This window comes from Syzygium oleosum, unplaced genomic scaffold, assembly GCF_021117445.2.
Source record: "Syzygium oleosum isolate NSW1041296 unplaced genomic scaffold, Sole_v2.1 Sole_v2.29, whole genome shotgun sequence".
Taxonomy (NCBI): domain Eukaryota; kingdom Viridiplantae; phylum Streptophyta; class Magnoliopsida; order Myrtales; family Myrtaceae; genus Syzygium; species Syzygium oleosum.
Genome location: NW_026607513.1, coordinates 2,887,872 through 2,911,208, shown reverse-complemented (window position 1 = coordinate 2,911,208; position 23,337 = coordinate 2,887,872). Strand labels below are relative to the sequence as shown.

Here is a 23,337-nt window from a genome sequence, read left to right as displayed (position 1 = left end):
TCCTCTTCTTCCTCCAAAGATCAAAACTTTCGTCTCCAAAGGTGATCATAATGCCGGTCAAGATGGTGGCCCATAGAAGATCTTCTCGTATTCTCAATCAAGACTCAAAATCTACTGCACCGGCGGAATATTTGGAAGTTTCAGACTCAGAATCCGATCATCCTGCAGACACTTCTGAAGCGTCGACACCTCAGCGATCGTCTCCACCAAAATCGTCTGGTAAAACTGATTTTCGGTTCAGAAGCATTAAACATGTATGGGAACATTATCAAAGGTTGAAAAGGTTCAATGCCTCTGAGTCGACTCTTCGTGCTTGTCTGAAAGACAACGATCTTCGCTCTGAAACTCACCTTGTGAAAATCTATTCTGATTACTGCACTAAATCTGGACAAGTTCCAACCCGTTCTACCCCACAAGAGACTTCCTCACGAAAGGGCAAAGAAAAAGTTGGAGAAGCTTCAACTCCTTCTGAAAAGAAATCGGTTCATGTAAGCCCTAAATCAACTAGTGCTTCAAAATTTGTTATTCCTGATGATGATGCACGATTTTTTGAGACTTTTGAGATAAAAGTGGGAATAGCATCTGGCTTGCCTGAATCAGGAGGCTTGTTCAGAAGCACTGCGCATCATATGTACTACAAGTTGTTACTTGCTAGAGGAGTCATGAACAATAGAACTGTGGATTTCGAATATCTGGAGAAGGCTGGCATTTCTGTACAGCACCTGTTTGAGAAGTTAGGGATTTATGAATTTTGTCTTCAATCTGCCCATACTTATGCTGAATTAACTGCCTACTTTTATTCCAATCTTTCAATTCTGTCACCAAATTGGATACAGTTTACTGTTGGTGACAAGAAGGTTGATTTAAAGGCGCATGAGTTGGCAAGGATAATTGGAGCCACACACTCCACTTTTACTCCATTGACAGTGAATCTTGAAGAGGCTTCTCAGGTGGCTTCTGAAAATCCGAATTTTGCTCAAGGATCAAAGCGACATCTCTTCTATTCTGACTTATCCAGACGATCCGTGATCTTGCATAAGATCATAATAAACTGTTTGAAGCCAAAGGATGCCTCAAAAACTGACCTATCAAAATCAGAGATCAAGCTCATTTGGGCTATCTTGACAGGTCAATCTTTCTCTCTCCCTTACCTCATCATATTCCATATGTACAGAGCATTACAGAAGGATAAGGGTCATCTGCCATATGGAGCTTTAATCTCTCGTATCTTCATGTTTCTCAATCTATCTATTCCTGGTGAGTTGCGAGAAACTATGCTTCCTCGTATGTTTGTTGGAGAACGAATGCTCTCTAAAATGAAAAAATTTGAAGATATAAGGGACAGAGTAAAAGGAAAAGAGGCTGAAATGTCAGAGGTAAAATCTGTTGGCAAGAAAATTGAGACAGTAAAGGAGCAAAGGAAAAGAACCAGTTCAGCCAGCAAGCAGCCTGATTCTCCTACCCCACTAAAAGTGTACAATAAGAAGCGTAAAATACTTCTGCATGATGAAAATGATGAAGCAGAACACTTTGCAACAGGAGGCTCAGAACATGTTCCTGAACCAGATCCCAAGGTTTCAGAATCCATTCATGCAGAACATGTTTCTGAAGATCCATCACCTGTTCAGGGGGAGATTCCACCAGAATCAGCCACAGGGTACAATCAGTCTGAGGAAGCTAATGTCCAAGGTCAGCCATCCGAAAATCAGAACATCCTTTCTATTCTGCTTGAGATTAAAGACAAGCAAGCTGCTCTAGAACAACATATGCAGAATCTACAGAACATTGTTGAGGAAAACACCAAGGCTCAACAACTACAGGCAGCAGCAGATAAAGCAGCATTAGAGGAAGCCATTACTATGTGCTCATCCAGCATGGATAAGGCCATAAGTCAATGCAGTTCAAAGATTGAGGAGGCTGTCTCAATATTGGAAAATTTTCAACTGATTCGTACTCCTAAAAAATAGCCTGTTTTTCAACTTTTCTCTCCACATTTTTCTCAATTGGTCTGTAATATATCTCATATTTTTTGTTAGACTGGTTGATTACTTAATCTCAGTGCATTATTCTATCTATTATTATACTTTTTGTTGATGACAAAAAGGGGGAGAAATTATATGCAGATTTTGCAGATTCACGGGTTATATTCAAAGGAAGAAAGACACAGATATCAACAGAGTTTACTCTTTCAATCTGTGTTTAATGAGCTTAATATGTTTATTTATTTTCAAAATAATTCAATCTGCAAAGAAAGTTTTGTCACCATCAAAAAGGGGGAGATTGTTGAGGAAAACTCCTATTGATTTTGAAGATGACAAAACCTTCTATGTTATTGTAAATCTGATACTTATTACGAACAATTTTATTCCGGTCCGTATATTCGGAAGCTCGGAAGAAAGTTATTCGAGACTTTACAAACTGTCAAGTATGTTTTTGAAGACCCACATAATCGAAGTTCTGAGATTCAGACGCAGAAGTTATTCAAATGCAGAAGCAGAAGTTATTCAGATGCAGATGCAGACGAAGAAATTATTCAGACGCAGAAATTCTTCAGACGCAGACGCAAAAGTTCTTCTGATACAGACGCAGAATTTCTTCAGACGCAGAATTCAGAACATAACACAACAGCTAGTGATCTGACATGGATTTCACAGAAGGAATGTTCTGATTGTCTCAATCTAAATCAAATTGATTGACAATCAAACATCACGACAGGAATGCATTACAACGGACAAAGCTCTACTTATGGAATCCAAGATTCTGATTGTATGGGCGACCAGAATCAGCGGGATTCAGAATCTGTTATCCAACGGCTACTCAATCCTTTCTATACAAATCTGTCCAAGGTGAAGATTGGAAGATGATCCTCTGAATGCTGTCCAACGGCTAGTTTTGGAAGTAGAGGAGTATTTAAGGAGATCAACGAGCAGCAGAAGGAGTACAGAATCAAGAATCAACATGTCCAAAGTCTGAGTATACTCCAATCATTTCTCTTGTCGTTCTGAGCAAAACATTAAGATCTTGAGGGACACTTTGTAAGAGTGATTGTGTGAGATAGAGAGTCTTATTATACACAAGAATGTTAACACTCAGAAGTTGTAATTCCTCCTGATTACATAGTGAAATCCAGCCGGTAGGCTGTAAGCGTGGGAGAGTGGACGTAGGCTTGCTATAAGCCGAACCACTATAAACTTGTGTGCAGATTTTCTATCCCTTATCTCTTACTTTACATTCTGCACATCAAGAGCACCGTCTATATAATCTGTCTTGAATCTGAATTTTATTCAGACTCTTCTGTGGTTTATTTTGTTTCCGCATAAATTATTAAAATTGTTTTAGATCACCTATTCACCCCCCTCTAGGTGATCCTTGCTAGCTACATCATTACTAATCTTGGAAGTATACATTAGAAAGTCCAACCCAAAAGTTTAAACTAATATTAAATAATATTTCAACACCTCTTTTCACGTGCAAGCTAGAATTTGACTGATGGGATTGAACGCACATATGCAAAAGGGATAGTGTGGTTTAGTATTTAAGTATTCCAACACTCCCCGTCATGCGTAGATTAGGACCTCCTATTTTAATACCATGTGAGATTTTGTAGAACCGTTGTCAATTATTCTAAAAGTTCGAGCTAATAGATGCAAGGAGACTGCATAAATATAGAGAGAATATAGAACCCGTTGTCAAGCAATGTTGGATAATATTAAAAAAACACCTCTCACATGCAATAAGTATTGGTACTTTCAACAAATTGTGAGTAGCTTAATCATATGTCACTAGGTAAATAAGTATACAAATGAACGACTTGTGAAAAGAACAATAATGGCTATCTTTGTTTTCTAACAGTCGAAACTGGGATGACTGCTCGGAAGACCAAAAAGCAAAGTGCTGGTAGTCGATGAAAAAAAGTAAAGTCGAAATTCTAATGACTACTCTAAGGATTAAAATTATCTCAACCTTGTCACTGCCGAGTGGTTCAAAATAAAGGATTAAAATTACCCTTGAGACATGTCTTACCCATGTTGGAACGCATCATCCAAACCTTTGAACTTGTTTTTGATCATTGGTGCTAGAGAGCTGACAATTTCTAACACTTATTAACACGTTTATGCACAATTATATGGCAAACCTAAAAGCGACACGAATTGACACAAATTTAATATATGCGAGTTTTATAGTGTAGTTAATAAAAGTATAGTGTTTTCCAATTACACGACTTGACACGATTATGAAATCCGATCAAAACACATGAATTTCAGTTCCCAATCCTTGTGACAACATATTATAGGCATTTATAGCAAATAAAAAGTAGTTTATGTGACGATCTTTTTAAATACATATTTTTCTATGTACTGTATATGGAGTACATATACCCACAAATGGAAATGCTCAATGTCATTCACACGACAACCTCTTCCTTTTTCTTTTTCTTTTTTGGTGTTTGTCTTGGTGTATGTCAGCTCCTTTTAGTCGTTTCACATTGCTATCACATGTAAAACGTTTGTACTATCATGTCTTTATTCCGTTCTTTGTCGGAAAAAAAAGAGAAAAAGGAGAATTCTTGGAGACGACATAAAGGCTTTATTGCTGATAGCTAACAAAAGACAACGTAAAGGCCTTAGGAAAAGATATCGTATAATATAATGTTTGTATTATTATGTATTTAATGTGCTAGGCTCCAGCCTCATTAAAAGTATTTCTTTGTTTCTTATGATGACGTTGGCACAGGGCAAGTAATCCAAATCTGATCAAGTCATCCATGTGTTCAGTAGATACTAAATTAATCACTAGTTGGACCTTCTTCAATTTATATATCAAAGGTTCAACCTATTGTCTGCCCTACCACACAAAAGAAGAGAAAGAAGACCAATAGTCCACACCCAATTTGGAGAGAGCACATTGTCAATAGTGGAAGCAATTCTTCTTTTATGTTCTAAAAACGTTTATGAATCGTTATTTAATCGGTCAATCCTTCAAAATTATGAGATAAAGTCACGGCCTATATTTATCTTCTAAATAGGTTAACACTTTACTACAATTGCCATTGGCTGTTCAAATTTATTGTCCCTTTTCAATTTTTTCCTTTTGATCCTTCCCTTCGGAATATTTTTCCTTTTCCCTTCCCGTAAGCCTCTCTCTCTCTCTCTCTCTCTCTCTCTCTCTCTCTCTCTCTCTCTCATGAAACAACCACCTATTGGGACCTTTCCAAGAAGTGAACCACAAAAAAAAAGCTAATAAATTGCTAAGCATAGACTTACGGCGTACTCTCTCAAGCCCGTATTAATATCAACTTTAGGGTTTTTAATTTAATTAATTAGACATTCAAATCAATTCATTTTGGAGTCATCACTAATCTGTTATCGGTCGATTAGAAATCTAAGTAAAATGTGAGAGAATATCCTACATTGAGAACTGAAAATTTCATGGATACGGGGACTAAATCACGCTAGATAGATCTAACGCCCTTTTAGTACTTTTTTCTTTATTTAAAAATATTTTGCAAGAATGATTGGCTAATTTTAATTCTAAACCATTATCATGTGATGAGTGATCATGCAGGTATGCATACAGAAATTTAACATTCAATAATCAAAGAGATAAATAAATTACTTAAGGAAACAGGAAAACCTTGAGGCGCTAAGCAATAGTAAAGCTCCATTATGTCCAACACATTAAGTGTTTTGCAAAATGTCAACTCAAGACCAAACGATGTATGGATAGCCTAAACATGATTTCTAAATGCAATATCAATTAATTCTTTTTGGTTTTTCTTTTTATGATATGCAATATGAATAATGCATAAAATGCCATTACTAATTAACCCTATCTACACAACTTGATTATTGAGACATTGACATTAAGGCATGTGACTCTCTAGATGACATGCAACGTGAATATTATAGACTTAATAAATTTATTGTACAATTAAATGTAGCCTATATGAGATACGGATGCAATATTTTTAAAGTTTATTTTATGAGTTAAGATAGGAAAGTGCACAAACCTACATGATGACTTTGACAAATTTGGAAATAATATATATTATATCTTAAACATGCACTAAATAAAGTTTATACTTTCCTAAATTGCTAAGCAATTCCTAATGCGCCTAGGATATAAATTTCTAAATTAGAAAACATGCATCAAATGAGTGAATGGGAAGCATACTCATTTCTAAAGCTGCATTATTCTTTGTTTGATCCCATAGAAACGGTGATTTTGCTCACGGCTCCGCTTTAAATTCCCTTTTTTCCTCTTTTTTATTTCTTCATGCATGTAAAATAAAGAGCGAATAAAGCTGAAAGCAAAACAAATAAAGGAAAAAAAAAAAGTGCCACTTCCTTATCATTAACCCATCAAATCATTCTCAGGTAGTCAAAAAGCATCCACGCCTTAGAGTGCATTTGGTAACATTTATGTTCCCACGAACAATTTTTTTTTAGAAATGATTTTTTTTTATTTCTATTCTCTAAATAAGTTTCTGAGCAAAACAATACGTTGGTAATTGTACAAAATTTTTATTCTAGGGATAGAAAAATAAAAAAAAAGCATTTGGTACAACCCTAAAAAAATTTTATGATGTGGAATTTTTTTAGTTTTTTATAATTTTCCAAAATTATTCTAATTTTTTTCTTTTTTGTCTTTTTTCTTTTCTTTTTGTTTCCCTTCTTCTTCCTCCTTTAGCCAGTCGCCGAGCCTCGGCGATGGCCAGCTATCGACCCCAACAACCGGCTAGAGACGAGGGCCAGCGAGGTCATCTTTGCCCGGCCATGGCAAGGCCGACCTCGCGGTGGCTAAGTGAGGTCAAGCCTTGCCGTTCATCATCTCTGGCCGGTCATCGGCCATCGCAAGGCCCAGCGACCAGCTAGAAGAGGAAGAAGAAGGAAGGAAAAAAGGAAAAAAAAAAAAAGAAAAGAAAATAACCTTGTTTCATAAATTTTTCCTGGGAACAAAGAAGTAAATTTCTTTTACTTCTTGTTTCTGTTCCAAATCAATTCCCTAACCACTTTTCTATTCTGAGGAATAGAAAAATTTATTGACATTACCAAACAAATTTTTGTTCTTTGTTCTGTTCAGAGAAACAAAAGAACAAAAAAATAGAGAAATAAGAGTGTTACTTAGCACCGACCCTGCTTACTCCTTCATTTGAAATGAGTCCACTAAGGGAATGTTTGGTAACCGACCAAATAGTGTATAATTCTATTCTTTTATTCCTGGAAACAAAAAAAAAACAGAAATTCGTTTGGTAAATTTTTTATTCCTAGGAACAAATTTGTTATCGAGAATAATTTTAGAATAGAATCAAGAATAAATAAATAAAAAGTTGCTTCTTGTTTCTGAGAATCAAAAAAAGAATTAAAACAGAAATAATTTTTTTTTTTCTTCTTCTCCTTGTTTGGCTTGTGGCTCGTCTCTGGCCATGGCCGGCGAGGGTGTCGCGGCCTCGGCGAGGGCCGCAAGAGACCGGCGGCCCTCGCCTAGGCCGCGAGGGCTGGATCCTTGCGGCCATATCTAGCGAGGGCCGTGACACCCTTGCCGGCCATGGCCGAAGACCAGCCATAGGCCAACGAAGGAGAAGAAGAAAAAAAAGAAAAGAAAAAAAAAAGAGAAAGAAATATTTAAAAAATTCAAAATATTTTGTGTAGTTACCAAACACATTTCTATTCGTTTTTTATTCCAGGAATAGAAATTTTGGGTAGTTACCAAACGGCTTCAAATTCTCATAAATTGTTCCCGAGAACAGAATAATAAAAAATTATTTCTGAGTAGAAATTATTTTCGGGAACAGAATGGTTACCAAACACCACCTTATAAACCTAAGCACACCATTATCTTCATAGCTCATGACCTCACATTGGTTCTTTGATTTGATTCAATAAATAGAGTCGAGTTCTCTACTCGTTACTATAATGGTTTATTAAAAGAATATCTCAAGTTTCAAGTTTAGCATTGAATTAGCTTGGAAGATAAAGCTCTTTAAATCATGGATGCACGACAAATTTTACAATGTATTTATAAACTGGTGAGTCACTAGTGGGTTTTTCATTGCTTGCTCCTTTGTAATGTAATTGGCAGTTAACATTGCTCCAACTCATTTCCAGTTCTAATGCTATGGATTCTTAGCCTGTCAACGGATATATCCTACCCATCCAACAGTCATCCGCAGATGCATTTGTTGACCAACACCTTGCAAGACTTGATATCAACACAATACAATGCTCCTTATAACTTGATAATAGCGTGTACCCTTATTACCAGTCCGTTGGCTTTGTCCACGGTCAAATTGTGTGGAACAACTTGCAATCATCATTCAATAATCCTCCTGAGTATGTCACCTCCCAAAAACTTTACATTGATGACAGATCGTTGTTGACACCTCGATTTAAAAGAAAACTCTTGACCTACCAAGACCGATTGGGCCTAATATGAGCATTCGGCCCACTGCGCGTTTGGCTTATCTTTCTTTCCTCGTTTGGGCCGAATTCGACCCCCTCTTCTCTTTTATTTATTTTTGTCTTTAAGCCCAGTTTATTTCCTTTGAGCCCATTTCTTTTTACCCCCAATCTCACGCCTGTGATCCCTTTTGCTTGCTCACACTTGTGAGCAGAAGATGGTGACGAACAGCGGGTGCATCTGTGATTGAGAATGGCGGTGACGAAACAAACATGTGACGGAAGCATATCCAGGTAAGGTTCTAGATGCTTGCTGAGCTGGAGAAGTCGTTATCAGAAAAACGGAATGCACGGTGGAGGCGCGGGAAGATATATACTCACTCGACTGAAAGGGGGAATGGAGGAGTAAAATCGTCGGGGAAGAAGGGTCTTGGAGAAGAGAGCGTTCGGTTCTTCTACTTGCGTAGAAGAATTCCGGCAAATCTCTTCCCCTTCTTCCATCGTTTGTTCACCATCGCCGGAGAACTCTTGCAGCTGCTACCCTAGCTTTTGATCCATCTCTTCCCTTCCTTGGATTCGGAATCCGTAACCTCCAAGTTGTTCGTCGCTTCGGACGTATGAGGCATTCTTGTTCGTCGTTTCTTCGCCGTGCCGGAAGACGCCAAGTTCTGTTGCGGTCCCGTTCGTAGACTACCGTGAAGGCGTTGTCCACGAACCAGGTCAACCTTCTGCTTACAATGATTTGTTTCTCTGTTACACTGAGGCATAGAACGCCGAATTGAATGAATGATTTCTGGTCAAAATCATGTGAAAATGAAGCGGATTTGTGGAATATATTGGTGATTCAGAACTTTATATATTGTGTTTACGCTGAAAATCGTTCGAAAATTAAGTCGGAAAATCGTTTCTGAAGTTGCATATCATATGTTCGACAAAATGCTTGAAAGAAGAACCGAATTGATTTTTGTGGAATCAACGCATGGAACTCGTCCTTTGTGCTTGATTAGGTCCTAGTTTGATGAATCAATACTGAATCTGTGTTTTTCCTTCATTTTGTGGCATATTCATCATTTTTCCGAGTCGGCCATTGATGGAACCTTCGATGGAGATTCATTCCACTGTTGCCGGAGCGATGCCTGCGGTTAGAGGCCACTTCAGTTAGTCCATCTCTCACGATTTGATTTGCATATATATCTCCTACGTGCGATTGAGTCTCAGTTTACGTGATTTTTGAGTTTGAGAATTTCTCGGCGGAACCGTCGGCCAACTAGTGGCCGGTGGTTATTGGTTGGCTGTGGTTATTGATGTTGACGATTGAAGTTTGAGGCCGACGGTGTTATGGAGTTAACCGGAATAATTGTTCTCAGTGAAGGCGTGAGAGAAGTGAGCTTTTGGTGAAGAAGACATCGAGGGAGAAGACGATGCAGAGGGGAAGGCCAAAAGGAAATAAAAAAATAGAAAAATAAAAAAAAAAGAAATAAAAAAATTAGAAATAAAAAAGAAGTAAAAAGAGTTGATTATAATGGAGACCGAGTCACGTTCTGATTTAGGCGGAGCAAAAGTGTAAAGGGCCGTTTGTCAAGTCAATTGAATGGGCTGAATTGGAATTGGGCCTAGGTTGATAAAAACTGAAATTTGATAGTTTGAGCCTTATTCCTATTGGGCCCAAGAACTTGCCCGAATTGACCAAGCCCGGACCATCAGGGTTCAGGTCGGACTAATGAATCAAACCGGGTTCTTAGACCCGGTATGAAATCCATTTCCCAATAAAAAATAAAAATAAAAATAATAAAAAATTAGAAAATTCAAAAAAAAAATAAAAAATATGTGAGAAAAGCTAAAAAAAAAATTAGGATTCACTTAGTTTAGGGCTTTTAATAAACACTTTAGGTTTGAATAAAATTTGTACCCAAAATTGCATAAGCCTTTAGGGCTTTACCCTAGGGTTTTTTTTATTGTTTTTTTAGAGACGATGCTAGGTCGCTGTTTGTGCACTTTTATTTTGATTTGATTTGATTGTGTACTTTAAATTCATTGATTGTTGTTTTCCCCTTTTAGAATGGTTAGGATGAAAATTCAAAATTCTCTATTAGTATAAGACTGCCGTGATATTTTGGTTAGCAAATAGTCGAGTTTAGGTATCGAAAGGGCATTAGTTGAAAAACTAGTGTAATCAAGTCCTCGATCCCTAAGAATCTCTGGTTGCGTATGTTTTCGAGATGACACTCCCGCATCTCGATTAGGGTTTCTAGCTAACCCTTAATCATGGCTAGTGGCGGCTCCTATTGAACAAATAGATTTAAACGACCAATGTCACGCGAGGTATGGACTTAGGGAGAGTCCAATAAAATACCTCTAAACCTATTTCTCCTGAGGAGGCCCTCGAGGGTTAGGTCGTGACAATCGTCCACGGTATCTCTAAATCCTCATGAACACCTCGTTATATTTGTCTTATTCTGCACCTATCTTGATCCTCATCCTTATGATCTAATCCATTTTCAATGAACTCACAAAGACCGTCGATATTATCACAGTCTCCTAAAATCATCACCACATCACTACAAAGAACATCTGCACTTATCACGAAGATCATTAAGAGTTGTTTTGGAATCATCACCACATCAAGGATCGTTTTGGAATCATCAAAATATCATAGGGATGTTTTCCTAACAAAGAGCATGAAGAACAGTCATCCAAGAGAGTGACAGGATAATAAAAATCATTTCTTGTGATTGATTCTTGTGGGTTTAGGTTTAATCTAAAATTGGGAACACTTATAAGTGAATGTGATCGAACGATTCTAATCTCTTCTTTGCCGATTATAATGAAACCACCTTTTCGATCTTTCCCCATGTAGTAGGCACATCGCCAAACCACGTAAATCGATTATATTCAGATTTCATTTATGCAATCTATTTCTTACTCACATCATTTTTTCTGTGTTTTTGTTCACACTTCCGTATTAATCCTAACAAATCACAGTTTAGAAATAGAAAGATTCATTATGGGTCCCATAAAAAGAATACAAATTTGCATGCATTTCTTAACTTACGATTGATTTGGACCACTTATCATTCGTACATGAATCTATCATATCGTACTTTCTCGATAGGTAGCGATATATAACAATGGACTAAGGTTTATTTGGTATTTTTGGGTTCTATCTTCTAACATCCAGCCTTCTGTTTTGTGGTAAGTCACTTGACAGGTCGCTTTTAAAGACAAGATGTTAAAAGCAAAATTGACAATGTTGAATTTATATAATATCTGTTTGTACATGCAACCTTATGTTTCGTGGTAATTATATAGATCATTTCAGCCTATTGTTTTCTTTGTATTCTGGATTTTCGATGTTGATTCTGTCATTGTAAATATTTTTCTAGCATATCGATCTTAGTCACATATGATTCGCCAACTCACGTAATCCCCGTATTTTCAATGACTATTGAGTAATCCGTGGGAATCACTTCAGAGGCCTCTACTTTGATACTTCAAGAAACACTAGGCGGAGTAACAGTCGCTGTTTAATTAGGATACTTTCGCTTATTTTAGTAGTAATTCATCGATCTTTACAGCAATTGCAGTGGCTCAAGTGCAACCCAAAGTAACATGAAGAGACTGAAACTATTTGGCCAGCGGGGAAAAGAAATAAGAAACTTAAACCAGCACAATTTGATGTTCACGTGCAATCAATGGGAATTGCTGACGCTATCATCATAAACTTGGTTGAATCCGAATGGTCAAGTTCTTCATTGAATCCTTGTGGGTTCTCAAGCTAAGGCTTATCTTTATTTTTTAGGTATTACATTTTACATCGTGTGACAACGTGGCCCACCATTCTTGGACTGACTTTGTCGGGGAATTTCACACTTCTTGGTGGGACTTCAGGGCTACGAATGAACAGGCCCAATTTCAATTTTTGGGCCATCGTTTAATGTTTATGGTGAAAGATTGTGGTCGGTCCATAAGAGAGCCCATTCCGTCCATGCCCGATTGAGAAAGTCATTGCTCTCTTATTTTCGAAAGCCCTCAAAGATTCACTAACATGCATTCACCTACCATCTTTTATGGATTAGTATTAGATCCACCACGTCACACGACGTCTTCCCCACAAGCACGTTGGTGGCAAGATAGGCATCTCATGCAATTAACGACGCTCATCACAAGCCTACTGGGTTCGATCTCGTGCAAAATATTATCTACAAGTCATTATTTTCCTCAAAATTGCACAATTTTAAGACTCGTGCCATGTCATTTTTTTCATTGCGGTGTTAGATATAGTGTTTGACAGTTGTAATTTCTTTGGGCTTTGATTCAACAGTTGCATGAGCAACTACAGTTCGAGCGAGGGGCCATTGGTTCGACCTCTACCGCTTGGTGCAAGTTGAAGATTTTGCACAAATGGAAGCATGAATAGATATACAGTACCTATGGAGGGATTTTACTTTTCACATTTTGCTTTTTTTTCCAAATTCAGCGATGGATGCAACTTGACTTTTTTTCTAATCTTGACTGCCGAAAATTTTCACAATGTGTAAATACTGACACGTAATATTTTTCATAATTTATCAATATTTGAATAATAATGAGAAAGAAAAATAGTTACTCTTGACTTTTCATAAGGAGAGAGGGACATAAACAAAGCAGAGATGACAGTTTGACCAAAACTTGGGTGGAAGAATTAGTGGGAAGCGCAGTAGAAGCCCAATATCTTTATTTGGAAAGATTGCTGAGAAAGAGTCTAAATCTGAACCCATCAACATATCCAGTTAGACCTATGTTTATTCAAATGTTTAAGCTAATAAGTGATGAGCCAAGTAAAATATATCGATTACTTCACACCAAATCAATTCTCCAAAGTGAGAATTTCTTAATATAACTCACAAGTGCATCACAATAGGAACCACCAAAGAAATGAGACTTCGATCTCGATCCACTTACTCCTATTATGTTAATCTTATTCACTACTATTGGAATCTTGGTTTTTTCTATGGTGACACTTATATATAAATTCGATGAACCAAAAGGATAAGCTAAATATGAAGATTCATCTCACGCATCAAAACTAATAAATTTTGATGTGTTTGCTGGTTTACATGTGAGGCTAATTCGTCGCATGCAGGTGACTATTATTGACAAATTAAATGAGAAATCACCACCAACCCATGTGGAACGTTTAGATTTTGCGTATTTATTAGGGCTTTTTTCTTTAACTAGGAGTCTCGCATGCATGAATGCATTTTAAAGAAAAGATGACTGATGACTCTTCGAAGCAAGCCAAGTCTCACTGAGTAATAGCTTGAAATCTATTAGTCAAAATAGACATTGCACTGAGAAATCCTGTCGTGAAAATGAAACAGGACCTGCCTATTTAACTGCATCAAACATATTATTTCGAAAAGGCATTCGCTAACATAACAGCATTTGGACCACTGTAAGAATAACGATCACTATAAGAAAAACGGTATGCCACGAGCCAAAAATTGTTCAAAAATTGTTTAAAAAGTGGGATCCACAGCAATTTATGATTATTTGTTTTTTTTTGTGGCACAAAATAGACTGTTAAACTCACAGTAGATTAACAACTGTCATTTAATCATTTCTCTACTAAAAATTAATGAGAATATACTAGCATAACCACATTAGTGTTTCATATTTCCCTTTTACTGTACTATATGAAGTAAATTATATTAAGACCAAAAGATATCCGAGAACATCATACAGAACTTGCAGCAAGATGTGACTGATTGTTGACATATGAAAGCTACATGTTAGGTTCCATTAGTAGAGAGAGAGAGAGAGAGAGAGAGAGAGAGAGAGGACCACACAGCAATAAAGCCAAGATCTGAAAAGCCCTCTAAAATATGAAGGGAAATAGAGATAGCATGTGGAGCTCGCAGCTCTATGCATGGAGCTGTGTGTGGATATATTTTGTTTTCTAGCATATTGTATTCGAGATATTCGCTTGCCTTCGTGTAAAAATCGAAAAAAATCATCAGACCATCAATTATTAATTGACCTATGAACTGAGAACGGGAGTGCATGTGGAACCACATGCAAAAAGGCTTCCCTTTTCCTTCTTTCCTTTTTCCTAATGCTCTAAAACGCCCAAGAATCACAAAGCCAAAGGATGACAGGACACTGTAGACGAGTTTGCATATCAAGGCCAAGACTCCATGGACCATATACTCCAGGAAAAACCTAGCCTTTATGACATGGTGAGGGGTATATAGTATATACAGTGTATGCATCTGCAGATGCGAATGCTCTGTGTCATTTACCCGACAGACTTCTTCTTCTATTCTCTTCTTTTTGTGGTGTTTTGTCTTGCTACATGTCGGATCCTTTTTGTATTTTCACTTTGCTGTTATATATAGATAAATGCGTATATTATCGGGTCTTTATTCCGTTCTATGTCTGGGAAAGAACAGGGGAAAAAAGGAGAATCCTTGGAGACGCAAAAAGCAATCTACTTTGCACACTGGACTAGTTAATACCATCTTCAATCTTGATTACTGGCAAAACTCAGGGGCTAAGTGTATAATAATGGGGGGTCGTTCCCGTTAAGACCGTCTCTAGGCTTTATTATTGATAGCTAGCAAAAAGACAACATAAAGGCCTTAGGCAAAGCCAACTCGGTTTTGTCTTTACGAGCGACACATGAAAATCGCTTTAATCGAGACGATAGAAATGAATTCAATTTGGCGCACGAAAGCTAATTTATGATAGCAGCAAAGCCAACTCGTATTTATCTATATGAGCACCACATGAAAATCGCTTAAATCGAGACGATAGAAATAGATTTAGTTTGGCGCACGAAAGTTGATGTATAGCAACACCTAATTATACGATAAATTGTATGTTGATAGTTTCTTTAATATCATTTTTTTCCTTTTTTATTTTTTGGGGTAATTAGTAAACTTTCCAAATCTTTGAAAAGAGAGATAAAGGGGTTTGTCTGCTGATTCCACCGGACTACTTTTTCATATTCAGCTTTCCTAAACCAAGAAAGCATTTTCTATGTTCGTGTCCACAAGGATCATGCTCCATGCCCTAGGCATTTCCGAGAGAGATTCCTGCGATCACTGTTAGATATCTACAACTCCGAGGCAGATTTAAATAGTTTGTTCTTTTCTTTATGATGCCTTTTTTTAAAATGATAAATCTTGAACAGATGGTCCCACCGAAAAATTCTTCCTTGAGCTTGTTGGGTCAAAATTCTGTCTCAATCCGAAGTTTCTTAAGTTATATTTTGGATATTTCTCCGTCGATATAAAACGTGCAACGAGCTACTTATGCATACCAAACGAAGAAAAGTCAAATTAAAAGGTTCGTCGATGGCGGAAGTCACATATGTTAGGTGACTTAGGTCCAGGAACGAATAATGGATGTTCACGGACATGCACGTGAATCACCTAGCTCGATTAGGTAATATTTAGAGTCCCCGTCAATCAAATTCGATTTCAACTCAAGTCGATTGAGCGCCTAAAACTAAGGACTAGTGGAATGCTCCTTAATGTTTGAGCTATGGGTATACTAAAAATCAAAGACACAGTATTTGAGAGTATAGTTACAGCTGGATAAAAAAATGAGAGAGAACCTGGCTTGCCCGGTCCCTAAAGGCTCCAAAGACCGACCCTAATGACTATTAAGGACTATGCATTTGTATGATGAGGAACTTCACGGGGTACATGGACACGCCGAATGATCATTTAATTTTGCGACATCTTCTTGGTTTAACCTGGTGCACACGCATGCCCTATCAGGGCGAAAATTTAAATACAACCATCACTAAAAATTAGACACCAGAGAAGAGGGGGTGAATCAGAGTCAAGTTTTTCATCTACCGTGTAATAAGAACGAGTAATAGACACACATTCGATAGCGCATTAGAAAAACTCGACCTAATTTAGCCTCTCCTACTCTCTCTTGTGTGTTTCTACCTTAATTAGAGCTTAGGATCGGAGAGTTAGATGATAGCGAAATTATTTTCTGTAGCTCCTAGCATTCCCCAGACTAAACAATCCAATAAGTGGCCAACATGCTCTAAGCACACTACATTCGCTAGAGCTCTTAGATCGAATGAATTCATGCTAGACTCATCTTATTCAATGGGCGCAAGATTTCGAACTTCTATTTTGGACTGTACTATTTAAAGTGAGATGCATTTTATTTGTTAATTAATAGAAAAACTTTAGATGGAAACTAGATGTGTGCTAGAGAAGATGCATCATAGTCAAGATTATGCAAAATGGTCCAACATTGTTTACCACTAAATTGAGCTTCCATGTACTTGAATTAATATTACTTTCGTCGATGTATGGGTCAAAAAGTTGGATTGCGACCTAAACCAGCAAAATCTGTACTAGACAAACAGAAACCAAACGAGAACAGTGCAGGCATGGAGAAAGAAATTTGTGACGACCCAAATTGATGGAAACTTGTTTTTTCGTCACCCCTTCAACTTAGAATCCATTTAAGCTGTCAATCCAATTTAAGGACTTGATCCTCGTCCATACGTGAAAAGATTCCAGTTGAAAATCCACAGGTGAAGGCAGGTAGACGCTGACACAAATAGATATGACAGGTATAATATTTACATATCGGAATCGGCATTAAGAAATTGATCATGACATCATATCATACATAAAATTGCATAGAGCCAATGGTGTAATTTGAAGTAAACTTACGAGAAACAATTGCGATAGTGGCCCGAATGTATATGTCAATGCCCGACTTTCGTTATTTTGCCCAATTTCACTAATCATATGGCTTGATCAAGAGAGTTAGGTAACGAAGTTCCCCGCTGGACCACTGCCAAGTAAACCCTAGAAGAACCAGTCAAAAGTATTAAGTGGAAAACCTAACAATGTGAAGCCAAAATCAAAGTTATTCTTATGTTGATTGACAAAGACATGCACGCAGCATGTTGAATGATTGCTGCTCCTTGCTTTGATGAAAGGGATGTCTGCTGTTGAACTGCAAAGAGAAACTGAAGTACTCAACCAGTTAACCAAATTCCATAAAATACTTCTCACTATATCAAAGTCTCATATAAATATAAATATTGCATCACAAAAAAAAAGATGGGTATATAAGTAGAGCTAACTATTCAGAATTTTGGTGAGACAAGCTAATTATTTATGTAGGACACTGAATTTTTTAGTGGTGCAAGAGTCTTATGTTATCCCCATCACAACAATGCATGCCCAGCCTTCTAATCTTTGGGGACCCGAGGGAATGGTGATATTGCAACTATGCATTCATTGGCGAATTAAAGGGCAATTTTTTCTGCTCGTGGACAACCTTAAATGGGAAAAACCCCACCTTGGATTAATGCAATTAAAACCTTCCCATCTGATTCCAATCTGTAATAATGGACCACCTCATGCATCTTACATATGGGTCTAGGGCAAAGTCAGGCAATAACAACCCTATAACTAGCTGGCATATTGTATTTTGGAAAGTCTGGATCTAGCAACAAGATTTTATCAATCCCTTCTTTATATTTTATTCATGTTTTGGAATAGCATTAGTGTGTTGAATCCTAGTGAAACCTGTTTTTTTGTTAGAGTTTCATCTATCTATTTCTGGACCTTTTCATCCAGATTTCAATAGATCTTCTAGAATTGATCTTAGTATAAAACCAAAAGAATTTGTAAAGCCCCTCAGGCTTTCTCTTCATGGATGCTAAAGTTATTAGGTATTCAATAGCTGCGATGCTAGGTTTATTTCATCAGCAGATATAGCAAAAGATATCTAGTTATCAACAATAGATTTCTGAGCAGAAGGAACTTAAAGGAATCGATCACTAAATATGTGATGATATTTTACATAGATTAATTCCCTCAATAAATGTATCTCAAATGAATGAACTCGGCCTCGCCCGGTTGAATATCAAGCTAACGCAGATTTGCTATCCAATATACAGCTAATTTTAACAAAATATGATTTGATCACAGAACCAATTGTCCCATTTGTAAGGATATATGGATACACATTTCATCTCAATTATACTTGGCTCGTAACCGTTTCATCCACGCGCATGTCGGATAACGCCACATGAATAAAGTGGGTTCGTGCGATTTTTCGGGTTTAAAAAACGCTTATTTAGACACGAAAAGTCTTCAATCGAGAAAAACGGGCTACTTACTCGAGCCGAAAATAAAGTTTTCGCTATGCAACAAACACTTTTATCATATTTGGCAAGCATAAACTGTCTAGAAAATGAGGATAAAGAGATTAGAAATAAGCCAAAAGAAAAGCAAAAGGGCAAGCAAGTAGCAAATTCGCCTGGAAAGAAGGTTCTTTGGCCAAAGTGGTGGTAGAAGGAGTGCATGGCATGACGGACAGGTTACAGACCACAGGGCCTGTTTGGCCATGAGGACCCTGCTCTCGTTCGGGGACAAAACACCCCCCATTGAAATTATTGAATTCACAAAAAAGCTCTCACTTTAGAGCTTTGCATTGACCTCTCTCTCTCTCTCTTTCTTTCTCTCTCTCTCTTGGCCAAAATTACTTCTCCACCAGTCCCATTTTTTCAGCACTGTCTGAAGCTTTCCCTTTCTCGTTCTCTCTGTCTCTCTCTCTCTCTACACCCAGCATTATCCGGAGTCATTCACTCCCTCTTTCCCTGCTAAATGCGTTCAGTCCAGTCATGATCCTTCAATTCAGGTACTGTTTCGGTCTCCCATCTTTCTCTCTTCTCCATTTATGAGCGTTTTCCTTTCTGGGTCTGCTTCCGTTCGCCTTCTGGGTTAGGTTTTAGCATCTGGGTCTCCTCCAGATTCGAGGATCTGGGTCGTGGTTCCGCTTAAATTTGCAGTCTTGAGATCCAGATCTGATTTGCTTCAATTGGTGTTTGATCGCGTGCTTGTGTGGTGAGACTTCCAATGGCCTTGAGTCTCGACTTGCTTATAGTTAATCAAGAACTGAACGAGCTTGCATGATCTTTTGGAGCTGACTATTGTTAGCTCATGCTTTTACCTGCTGTGGTCCTTGAAGTCTTTTGCTTTGCTTTTATTTCACCTTATTTTTTTCCTTTCCGTTTTCGCAATTTGAGTTTCTAATTTCTGGGTCCAAATATTGCTCCTGGCTCTTTTAGGTTTCAGTAGCTACAGACGAAATCCCTAGTTTCTTGAGTTGTTGAGTAACAGATACTTGATTTCATTCGAGGTTTTTATACGGCTTTCTGCAACCCGGAATGCGGTGTTAGGCACTACATTGTTGTGAAAGTCCACATTTTTGCTCCTGATTCATCACAGGTGGAAGTTAATCGGTGCTCTTTCAAATCTGATCGTTATGTTTCTTTTTGGTATGTTCTTCTGTGCTGCATGAAGTGAAGAGTAGGAAATATTTGAGTATGAAAATGATGAGTTTCTGCCAATTTAACATGGTTGATATTTTCCCAGTGGAGAAATTTTTGCCACAACTGAAATTGGACTTCATATTATGTGGGCAAGCAGATGGAAGATGCAGTTCCATTGATGATGAGTCCCGAGCCAGGGGTATCTTCGTCTTGATTTGTTTATAGATTCTCTGCTTTTGCTGAGTCCTATGGCCTCTAAAACTACCTCGAGAGCTTCCCCTAAGCAGCAAACCAAAGTAGCTGGTTTTGTCGCAGTACAGAGGAATGATCACAGCTTTTTATCTTCACAAAACCTGAAAGGGAGCAAGCCTGAGCTCGTGAATCATGAAAAATCACCTAAATCTCTGCAGAACCATACAAAGAATGAGTCTGCTGAGCCTGCTGAGAAGAAAAGGTCCTCTCGTCCAGATCAAAATGGCTCGGTTGAATCTCTAGTCAGTAAAATGAATCTAAGCACTTCCTCGCCTGATCTGGAGCAAAAATCATCCGAAGCGCATTCTGCATCTGTTGAGAATGGAGGCTCACGGGAGGCCTCTGTTGATCAGAACAAGAAGAAATCAGAACATGGAAGTGTGAAAAATAGTTCTGTAACCGGCAAAGTTAGTGACGGGGCCAGCAGCCTCGCTAAGACAAGCGGAAGTGGCAAGGTTATTGACCGCGTGGACTTTGTTGAGAGTGGGAAGAGCAGCATGTGTAGAGGGAGCACGAGCAGTGACATCAGTGATGAAAGCAGCTGCAGCAGTTTGAGCAGCAGTGTCAACAAGCCTCATAAAGCAAATGACTTGAGATGGGAAGCCATCCAAGCTGTTCGATCGAGGGATGGAGTCTTGGGTTTGAGCCATTTCAGACTGCTAAAGCGGTTGGGTTGCGGGGATATAGGCAGCGTATATCTGTCGGAGTTGAGTGGAACGAAGTGTTACTTTGCAATGAAGGTGATGGACAAGGCATCTTTAGCTAGTCGTAAAAAGTTGCTCCGGGCTCAAACGGAGAGAGAAATATTGCAATGTCTGGACCATCCCTTCCTCCCAACTCTGTATACGCATTTTGAGACTGATAAGTTTTCATGTTTGGTCATGGAGTTTTGTCCTGGAGGAGACTTGCACACTCTTAGACAGAGGCAACCCGGGAAATATTTCCCTGAGCAGGCAGTAAAGTACGATAAGTGAACTTCATCCTTGATACTCTTTTATTAGAACTCGTACATGTTTGGATTGAGCTTTAACTAGTAAAATTCTCCTTTAGTGATTTCATTCGTGGTTTGGGGACTTGGTGGGGAAGGCTGAGGTAGCTAGGTTTTCAGTTAAGTTGGTCTGCAGTGTCTTTAAAGCCGATGACAATGCTAATTTGTCGACTTTGGAGAGAGAGAGAGATTTCTTATTGTTTCATACTTCATTTTAACCCAGGTTACACATGGAGCGGTACAACCTTTAATTAGAGAGACAGAGAGAGAGAGAGAGAGAGAGAGAGAGAGAGAGAGAGAGATTTCTTATTGTTTCATACTTCATTTTAACCCAGGTTACACATGGAGCGGTACAACCTTTAATTTGACTAGTATGACATAGGCAGTCTACATTTCGGAAAGACGTATAAAAGTAATGGTAGCTCAAATAACGATCTTCCTTGAACCTAAAGATTTCTTTCGCCTTGTGAAACTTTTCAATGTAGTAAGATGGAACTAAAAGTCACAATGTAGCTAGGAAAGATATATCTTCAACCATACGACTTGTGCAAGCAAGACCTCAAAAGGCTTCAAAAATAGTTTGGTTATATGGCACTTACATGTGAACAAATCTTGAAAGTTACTCTGATCTTTATTTGCAGATTTTATGTAGCTGAGGTGTTACTGGCTCTAGAATACCTCCATATGCTTGGGATTGTTTACCGTGATCTTAAACCTGAGAATGTTCTTGTGAGGGATGATGGGCATATAATGCTATCGGACTTTGACCTTTCTCTTCGCTGCACCGTGAGTCCAACTCTTGTTAAGACATCATGTCTCGATTCTGAGCCTCTCAGAAAGAACCCTGTCTATTGTGTCCAGCCAGCTTGCATTGAACCTTCTTGCATCCAGCCATCCTGTGCAGTTCCCACCACGTGCTTCGGGCCTCGCCTGTTCTCCAGTAAGTCCAAGAAGGACCGGAAACCCAAAATAGAAACTGGGAACCAAGTCAGTCCCTTGCCTGAGCTCATTGCGGAACCCACTGATGCCCGGTCAATGTCATTTGTTGGAACCCACGAGTACTTGGCACCAGAGATTATTAAAGGAGAAGGTCATGGAAGTGCTGTAGATTGGTGGACCTTCGGGATTTTTTTGTACGAGCTCTTATTTGGTAAAACCCCTTTCAAAGGTTCCGGAAACCGAGCCACGTTGTTCAATGTCGTGGGTCAGCCACTGCGATTTCCAGAGTCCCCTATGGTCAGTTTTGCAGCTAGGGATCTAATAAGAGGGTTGCTAGTGAAAGAACCACAGCACAGATTGGCGTATAAGCGAGGAGCAACAGAGATCAAGCAACATCCCTTCTTTGAAGGTGTAAACTGGGCGCTGATTCGCTGCGCCACACCCCCAGAGGTACCGAAACCAGTTGAGATAGAGCGAATACCAGTACCACCAACACCAGCAAGCGAAAAGGCCGCTGTTACCGCCACTATCCCTGATAAGAAAGGTTCTGATAATTACCTTGAGTTTGATTTCTTTTAGTGCACTTGATGTTTAGGCACAATTTATATTCATAATTCAGGATATAGTTGTTTATCATCCTCTGGGGGGGTTGTTTAGGAATGAGTTTGATGAGTTTCCTTTGCTTGCAAGTTGTAAGAAAGGATGGTAAGGAACTCCGTGTTTGTTTGTTGATGCACGTTAACGATATCAAATGTGGATTATATCATCAGTTCGTAAAGTTCACCTCTCTCTCTCTCTCTCTCTCTCTCTCTCTCTCTCTCTCTCTCTCTCTCCAAAAAAAGCTTGCTGATAGGCCCGGACTGTTCTATCGGCAGCTTTCGGTCGGTACATATGCTGTAGCAGAAGTCATTCAAACTGTTCATGGACTGCATCTTGAGGACACAATTTGGCGGGATGACTCACTTTTCTGTGAAATGTCTTGATTCAAGCAAGAGTTTCGGGGAAGCACAGGGCGACTCTTTAGGCTTAAGCATGCAAGTGAAAGAGGTGTTTAGCTTCAAGAACTTTGTGTGCTCCCGGCGAACCGTGCTGAGTTCCTAACCTCTGCAAGGAAGTGCTTGACAGATGTTATGGATCTCCATACAAAAGCAAGGATTGTGGGTATATGAGAGAAAACAATCTCAAATTGAGCACTTGATTCCTTTTGGGCCGGTCAAGCTGGTAAGCCGGGCGACCCTACTCGCCCTTCATGCATTGCTCGATCGACGCGAGCATGGACGGCTTCTTTCGATGGGGGCCAAGGAGGTGTATCGCTTTGGCGACCGAGATGCCGCATGAACCAATAAACAAGGATGCAAAATCTAACAACGCAAGAAAACTGTTTAACCTCAGCCAACACACTCATTCGACCATATACTAAACGAAGGGCAAAAATAAAGCCAAATATTGAT

General features: G+C 38.6%; 1 protein-coding gene across 3 annotated transcripts; it reads left to right on the top strand.

Annotated features, from left to right (window-relative positions):
- Window positions 1-18,850: 18,850 nt before the first annotated feature.
- Window positions 18,851-22,664, top strand: LOC115677841 (serine/threonine-protein kinase D6PKL2-like). 3 transcript variants are annotated; one of them, XM_056303808.1, is made up of 3 exons: window positions 18,851-19,073; window positions 19,865-20,920; window positions 21,589-22,664. In XM_056303808.1, exons 2-3 carry the CDS (start codon window positions 19,956-19,958, stop codon window positions 22,463-22,465), a joined length of 1,842 nt encoding a protein of 613 aa, XP_056159783.1. In that variant the 5' UTR covers window positions 18,851-19,073; window positions 19,865-19,955; the 3' UTR covers window positions 22,466-22,664. The 3 variants fall into 3 exon arrangements, with proteins under 3 accessions (XP_056159783.1, XP_030456921.1, XP_030456922.1); XM_030601061.2 differs by having other exon boundaries at window positions 19,811-20,920; XM_030601062.2 differs by lacking the exon at window positions 18,851-19,073 and adding an exon at window positions 19,112-19,279 and having other exon boundaries at window positions 19,811-20,920.
- The last annotated feature ends 673 nt before the right edge of the window (window positions 22,665-23,337 follow it).

What these genes read in the sequence shown, in the direction of transcription:
- LOC115677841 (XM_056303808.1), top strand. Translation starts at nt 19,956, where the DNA reads ATGGCCTCTAAAACTACCTCGAGAGCTTCCCCTAAGCAGCAAACCAAA. An exon ending in TTCCCTGAGCAGGCAGTAAA is followed by an intron (nt 20,921 to 21,588) that starts GTACGATAAGTG and finishes CTTTATTTGCAG; the next exon opens with ATTTTATGTAGCTGAGGTGT.